Raw genomic sequence first — 7567 nt, forward strand, 5'->3', positions numbered from 1 at the left:
GTTCACATTCAAACTGAACCAGAGTTCACTTTGACCGAACCCAGACCGAGGTTTGGAGGACCAGAGGTCAGAGGTCAGTTAGCGTTCACACCTCAATCCGTTTCGGGTTAAAGCAGCTGAACAGAGCTGAAGAACGGACGGATGTTCTTGTTTCCACAGTTTGCTGAAGCAGGTTGACGTCGTCTCGTGTCTCGCGGCTCTTTGACATTTTTCTCTCCTGCGATTTTCATGGAGGCGCCGATGAACGACGAGCCGCGGTTCACATGTTCAGAAATGAAAATGGAGGTTGATGGTTTGGCTTTAGAGCAACAGGAAAAATAAATTAAATTTCTTTGTTTTGGTGAAGTTTTTTATTATTTGTTGTTATTTTCTATCCCTTTGGCAGCACGGTGGATTTGCTGATTCGGTGAATTTGATTTGTTCTGTTGGTTTCTAAAGACACGAATGTCTTGAGGTCACCGTAACGAAGCCGTGCAGCACCTGTCAGCTCGTCACCGTGGAAACAAAGGGAGGCTGTAACTGAGGAACCACCTGAGAGCCTGAGATAACACACACACACACACACACACTCAGCTGATAACATTTTAATCAGGATTCAATTATTTCCAATTTCTTCCACTTTGCCGTCAAGTCGCTTCCTGTTTATTCATCAGAACTCGTTTCGTCCCATTGGGTTTCTGTCGGATCGCTCGGGAAAATGGTGGTTATGAAGCTCCTTCTGCTGGGAAGCAGGAACATTCCGGACGTTCCCAGCAGAAACTGCTTCCCAGATCCAGAATCAGGTTTAGACAGGCGTGAAACGCTCCAGAACCAAACTGATCCGTCGGTTCAGAACGTGTTGGTCTTTACCACATTGGCTGGTTCTGGCTGTTCCGGTTCTGGTTGCTCCATATTTCCATATTCTCGCTCAGGTGTGTTCAGTCGGGTCAGAGGTCAGATTCTCCTGGGATCTGGACGTTTCCCTCTGACTGAGCAGCAAAGCGCCGTTTGAAAAGTCACTGTGAAAAATTAACAGGAATAATTTGAGTTATTTAGACAAATTCAAGATTCATTTTCCAAATATTCTCAGCATTTTATTCATTAATTTAGAAACGTCACAGTTTCAAGCTAAATATTCACATAGTAAGCCAAAACGTAGCTTAATAACTAAATATTTAATTAGCAAGCTAAGTATTTAGCTTAGTAAGTAGCTTGCTGACTAGATATTTAGCTAGCAGCTAAATATTTACTTTGGGGCTAATTAGTTTGCTTACAAACTAAATATTTAGTTAGCAAGCTAATTATTTAGCTCTAAGCTAAACAATTAGCATTCAAGCTAAATATTTAGCTACAAACTAAATGCGTAGCTTGTAGCTGAAAAGTGAAATTACAAGCTGCATATTTAACTTGTTAGCTTGATAAAAAAAAGTTACCTTTCAAACTGAATATTTAGCTGTCAGATAAATAATTAGTTTACAAACTGAATATTTCTTACACATGGCCAAATATTTAGTTAGCTTCGGAAAGTAGCTCTAAATATTGAGCTCCTTTCCGATAGCGGTCTGTGCAGCAGCCTGTCTGAACTTCAGTTGCTGCTCGGCTCTTCGTTGTTTCTTTTCTTCTTTTGCAACTTTTCATCTGCAGGATTCTGATTAAACAACAGATCATTTCTGTGAAAGATGATGTTCACGTTCTTGGAAATTTTTGTCTTTTAATAACAGAAAATGAATGTCATGATGAAAATTAGTTCCTGAGGATTTCAGAGATTTTGTCACTGAAACATTTTGCTGTGAGCATCAGGATGTGACGGGAACGGTTCGTTCTGTTGGATTTATTACCTGCATGTTTGACGTCTGAATGCGATCGGACCTTTTTCAACGAGATGAAAAGCTTTGGACAGAAAAACACCTGCAGTCTGATTTCATGTCAGCTTTTAGAAAACAGTGACAGACTCACAACGAGCGAAGGACGGCGCAGTGGGTTGGATGCCTGTCAGGAGATGAAATCATGTGGAGGAGGAAAAACGTTGTTTTAGAAAAACAGAAACTCGGTTTTTCATTCCGGACGTAAAAAGGCAGCGACAAGCTGTGCCTCAAACATTTCTGTTGTGGAAAATAATCCCCAAGTTTCTCCCGATTAATTTCATCTCTCAGTCGATGTTTTGAATTGAAATTGTTGCTCAGGTGTTTTGATGACCCCTGACCTCCATTTTATCTGTAAAACTCTCAAAAGGTAAAACGACCAACCAACCAATGAAAAGAGAGCCAGGTGAGGAGCGAACCAGGTGGCGGAGCAGAAAGTTCAGAACTGAACCAGTAACCCGGTTTCAGGGAAAAAACCCTTGGACCGGTCCACCGCCTGGGGATTGGCTGCTCAGTGACCAATCAGAGACAGAAAATAAACAAACACAAACATCGTTAGCAAGGAAGCAGAAATCTGTTCATCAACAGGGACACAATTCTGCTGATAAGCTGATAGTGGAGCTAATTTTTTTTGTTTAGTGCTTTTGAAAACATTTAGCGCGCTTAGCTTCCTCTAAATGAATTCTTTGGCATAATTTCTGAAACACTAAGCTAAACATTAGCTCTGCTAATATTAGCTTAGCACCTTTCCAAACTGTGAAAATGTTTAGCATATTTGCCATCACCTAAATACATTTCTCCTGATAAATTCTGAAGCGCTAAAAATTAGCTGAGCTAGTAATAGCAGAGCTAATTTTTAACACTTCTGCTGACTTTGCAAACCTTTGGTGCACTTAGCTTCCATTAAATACATTTTGGTGGATAAACGCTAACTGCTTATTTATTTGGATGTTTTGTAAACTTTCAGTTGAATAAAGTTTGTGTTTTGATTATTGGCTGTTAAAAACTCTTCAGGTAGTCACACATTTATTTACGCTCTTATTTTGAAGTAGGTGAAGTTCCATTTCCTCCTCACGTTCAAACTTTCAGGAACAAATAAAACCGACAGTAGAGAACAAGATGTGAACATAAAAACATCATCGTTATAGAACATGTAAATTATAACGTCAACATTAAATGCTTACAGATCTTATGGTCTTTATTTTATACAGTCATAAATAACTGAAGATGAGAAAATCGAGAAATTACTATTTTATTTATGAAGCACTTTAAAACATCAACAGTTGTGACAACCTGCTTTACAAACATTTAAAATATGAAAAGGACAAAAGACATTAAAACCAATAAAATTAGCTTTTTGTTGCAGATGTTTGAAGGTGTGAATATGACAGTTAACATGTTAATGTTGAAGCTTTAGCATTAGCTTGAGCTAGATACCTTGTTGGTGTAGCGCTTTAATATTAGTGGAACTAATGTTTGTGATTAGCGCTTCAGGGCTACTGCAGCTAGCTTCTGGTATTAGCATGAAATGTAGCCCAGTTTAATAAGTAAATTCTTACTTTTGTAGCTCCGTAAGCCAGTGGAGGAGCTGTTAGCTAGTTAAGCTGAACATGTTCAAACCCCTGGGGGGGTTTCGGCGCAAAGCTGCATGTTCTCTGTGTGTGGATGGGTTCATGGGTTCTCTGGTTACTCCAGTGGAGCCTGTTGGATTAGTCAGTGACCTGTCCGGGGTCGTCATCACTTTGGCAAACAAAGCAGCTGATGACGCTCAGATGCTTCCGTAATGAGAGCCGCCTGAATCCACAACCCCCCCTGCTAGCATCACCCCCAAACTGCTACCAACCCCCAGTGCTAACACCCCTCCCTGTTAGCTAAACCCACTTAGCGCCCTGAGTGTTTGCAGATCTCCAGTTGTTTGAACTCAGTGTTTGCTCTCTCTCTCTGTTCTCCATTAAAGGTTAATGAAACTCGACCCTCTTTCTGTTCAAACAGGAAAACCTGCTGCTGTTTCCACACAAACACTCCCAGTGCTCCCAGTGCTGCAGCAGCATTTCTGGCTTAAAGGGCCAGTATCATGTAAAATCTACTTTAAGCTTTACATCATGTTATAATCTTATTGTTGTTGAGAAATCCTTTAATCTCCATGGCAACCATTCAGCTGGGTGGACGTAGCCCCGCCTTGAAGGTGCAACTCCTCCGCCACTCAGCTCCTCCAGACTAGCCAGCAGCAATTAGCAACCAGCTGAGTTCATTATAGCAGCTGCTGCTCAGAGCAACGCTGGTAAAAACGTTAAAAGGTTAATAGAGAAGCCATGTTGGGACGACTTCCTGGAGGCGGAGCTTCAGGAAGAGTAGGAGTTTTTAAAGAGACAGAGGTCAAATGTCAAAGACGTAAATTACAAAATTTTATTTCTTTAAGTCAAATTTGATATATAAAGCATTTCAATAGTAACTGCAGTCAGCAGAGTTCCCTGATAATTCCATAAAATGATTCTGTGGCCGGAAAACGTGATGCCCCTTTGACCCCTGACCTGGTTTTGGTTCAGATTAAAGGAGGCGGAGCCACCAAACTGATTGACTTCGTTCTTTATTGGACAATTACAATAATTACTCAGGCAAGACTGCTGATTGGTCGGTTCAGCCGCCCCTGAAGGTGATTGGTCGTTTGGTCCCAGGGGGTGTGGCCTCAGCTGGGAACACAGGAACAGGAACCGGTTAGAAACAAGGCTCACAGGACGTTAACGTGGCTTCAACAGGAAGTCAGTTACCTGCTTCCTGCTTCAACAGGAAGTCAGGCCCTTCCAGTAGAAGTTCTTGCAGCCGGCTTTGCGTTCGCGGGCGGTGGTTTCCACGGACCGCTCCAGGTTCAGTCTGGAGTCGGTTCCTCTGGAAGCCGCCTCCGGATCGTCCTGCTGGGCCTCGACCGCCGACCTCGACATCTGGGCCAGCAGGTCCTCCACGGCCCGCTTGGACCAGTCCTGCAGAACCGGACAGAACCAGAACCACGTGGTCAGCTGCAGCCCGACTGGCCAGATCAAACCCGACCAGAATAATTTGAGGAACAGTTGACGTTTGGTTCTGACCAACTGATTGGACCAGAACTTTACGTTCAAACTGAGAAAATATTTTTATCCAAGTTTCAAACACGGAAAGAAAAACAACTGTTACAAACGGGAACAATTAAAGCATCAAAACGCAGTGAAACCTTTCAGACACCAGGGCATTAATCAGGGACGGGTTGAAAACATTAAAGTTTAAAAAAACATTTTTAAATTAACTGTTTTTAAATAATGTTCTGTCTTTTTTTATTATAAATGTTTAGATTTAGTTACACATTGAAGTCTGTCATAAATCAGATGTTTTGAATCTCAGTTGAAACTTTTTAATCTCTTCCATCAAAATGCTGCAGATGATGGAAGAGATTAAGAAGCTCCACTGGTTTCTTTAATCCGATTGGTGGGAAAGAAGCAGCTGAAACCAGTAAGCAACAGGAACTGGAACCAGTAACTGGCACTGGAGCCAGTAACAGGAACTGGAACCAGTAACTGGAAAACGTCCTCAGTTTTATAAAAACTGAGCTGATTCTCATCCTGAGGTCAAAGGTGAAGCCAGAGGAGGGTTTTACCTGCGAGAGCAGTCCGGCGCTGCGGGCTCGCTGCAGCAGCCGGTGGTGACGCAGCTCCAGGTCCAGGTCCAGGTTCTGGTTCTGGTAGGGGTCCTGGTCTCTGTCGGCCTGAGACAAAACGCCCAGACTGAGCGCGGCCAGCGCAGCGAGGACCAAGATGGCGGGACAGCGAGCGTGATGCATACCTGCAGGAACAGGAGAAGAAGAAGGAGGTGAGAGAGGAAGAGCTGAGGAAGAGGAGGAGGAGGAGAAGGTCCTACTGGGTTCTGGTCGGGTTTCTCCTGCTGGTCCTGGTGCTGGCTCTGGTTCTGAGCTGCTGGTTCTGCTGCTGCTGCTCTTATGAGGCCTCCCCCCACCTGAGGGTCACGTGACTCGGTGCAGCTGATTGGCAGCTGCAGGGCGATGAAGGAACGCCGAGTTAAAGTTAAACAGAAGTCCATTAGTCCTCATCCTCTTTAAATGGAGACAATAAAAGCAGGAAGCCATCAGCCGCCGCAGCGCACATCTCCACAAAGACAACGGCAGAATGTGGGGATTAACGGAGCGTTCAGAGGATTAGCAGACTTCATTAGCCCTCACTGATATCTCCATTAAACACGGCGCAGGGCCGCCCACTCCACGCCACACAAACACTTCAGAGGCTTCCAGGCGACTTCACGCCGCTGCAAAACCTTCTGCTGGAAGTGACATCAGGGAATCCCACACTTCCTGCTGCTGCGGCGCCGGATCGGGACTCACCGCGTCACCAACACGACAAACCAAGAGATTTAAATCAGCTAAACGCTTCAAAACACAACCGACTTTACATGGAATAAAAGGTTAAATGAGTCTGAAGACTGAAAGTCTGATTCCTCTGCAGATTCAGATCTTCAGGATCAAACTGGAACTGGGATCCTGGTCACCAGTTAGAAATAATTGAGTTTATTCAGTCAGGAAGCAAATCGTTTTTCAGTTTCATATTTACACCATGTCATTCATTCATTCATTCATTCATTCATTCATTCATTCATTCATTCATTCATTCATTAATCTATAAATGTTAAAATGTTTGCTTTAAATTATAGTCAGGCAGCTAAACATTTAGTCTGAAGCTTAATGCTTATCAAGCAAAATATTGTTAAACTAAATATGTCCTTCCAAAATAAACATTTATAAATATTTAGTTTGCAACATAAAATGTACCAAGCCGAGAGCTAATTAAATATTTAGTTTATCTCAGAACTAAATATTTAGTTTGGAGCTAAACTTAATGCAAAGTTAAATATTTAGGCTACTCCTTAATATTTTGTTTTAAAATTAAATATATTTGAAACTTTATAAATGAATAAGAACATTAAATATATGACTATAAAAATGAAGCTCCAGTTTTCCCTGCTGTCCTTTAAGAACCTCACCTTTAAGAACCTCACCTTTAAGATGTCTGCAGGAGAAACGTCCTTCACCAGATGATGTCAATCAAATACCAAATTATTAAACTGTTGCCAAGAAACTTAAATTAGAATAAACTTGTCGGAGGAAATCCATCAGATTTTTCTGATTATTTTTGCAGCAGAAACCAGCTGATTGTTGAGTTAAATCCTTCAGTCGTCATGCAGGAGGTTTTCTGTGTTCTGCTAACAGTTAGCATCGCCCTGCCCTCTGTGAATATAAGGCAGTGGCACCATCATGCTGTGGGGATGAGTTTGTCCAGCAGGATCAGGGAAGCTGGTCAGAGATGACAGGAAAACAACGGATGGTTTAGATCAAATCAAATTCATGGGTTAGAGTGGCCTAGTCAAAGTCCGGGTCTTAATCCAGCCGAACTCTGTGGTAAAACCTGAAAACTGATGTTATCAGATTTCCTCCATCCAGTCTGAGGTTGGGCTGTTTTACAAAGATTGGAGATGTTATACAAACTTGCAGCGTTCCGACTCAGACAGGCTTCCTGTTGATGCATGCCACACTTTTCAGATTTTTCTTGTGAAAACATTGTGAGCAGTTACCAGGTCTTCATAGATCACATCATGTGGTATAAAGTACGGCCAGTCAGATAATTTCTGTCCGGATGACGAACACTTTACGTTGGTTAAAGTCTAAACGGTTCATGTCCAGCATATGCGTG

The 7567-nt window shown here is 42.4% G+C and overlaps 1 protein-coding gene and 1 long non-coding RNA gene across 3 annotated transcripts; both read right to left on the bottom strand.

Moving 5' to 3' along the window:
- Window positions 1-569: 569 nt before the first annotated feature.
- Window positions 570-3067, bottom strand: LOC106958812 (uncharacterized). Its single transcript, XR_001427227.1, has 2 exons — window positions 1818-3067; window positions 570-998 (listed from the first exon to the last, which is right to left on the bottom strand). It is a non-coding gene; the product is annotated as an uncharacterized LOC106958812 (long non-coding RNA).
- Window positions 3068-4410: 1343 nt separating this feature from the next.
- On the bottom strand, window positions 4411-5988 carry sst1.2 (somatostatin 1, tandem duplicate 2). 2 transcript variants are annotated; one of them, XM_015050920.1, is made up of 4 exons: window positions 5727-5988; window positions 5467-5651; window positions 4617-4819; window positions 4411-4531 (listed from the first exon to the last, which is right to left on the bottom strand). In XM_015050920.1, the coding sequence occupies exons 2-3, from the start codon at window positions 5647-5649 to the stop codon at window positions 4622-4624; spliced, it is 381 nt and encodes a 126-aa protein (XP_014906406.1). In that variant the 5' UTR covers window positions 5650-5651; window positions 5727-5988; the 3' UTR covers window positions 4411-4531; window positions 4617-4621. The 2 variants fall into 2 exon arrangements, with proteins under 2 accessions (XP_014906406.1, XP_014906405.1); XM_015050919.1 differs by having other exon boundaries at window positions 4610-4819; window positions 5727-5968.
- Between the last annotated feature and the right edge of the window lie 1579 nt (window positions 5989-7567).

Source organism: Poecilia latipinna, unplaced genomic scaffold, assembly GCF_001443285.1.
Source record: "Poecilia latipinna isolate Pla-1442-1.1 unplaced genomic scaffold, P_latipinna-1.0 Scaffold1019, whole genome shotgun sequence".
NCBI classification, from domain to species: domain Eukaryota; kingdom Metazoa; phylum Chordata; class Actinopteri; order Cyprinodontiformes; family Poeciliidae; genus Poecilia; species Poecilia latipinna.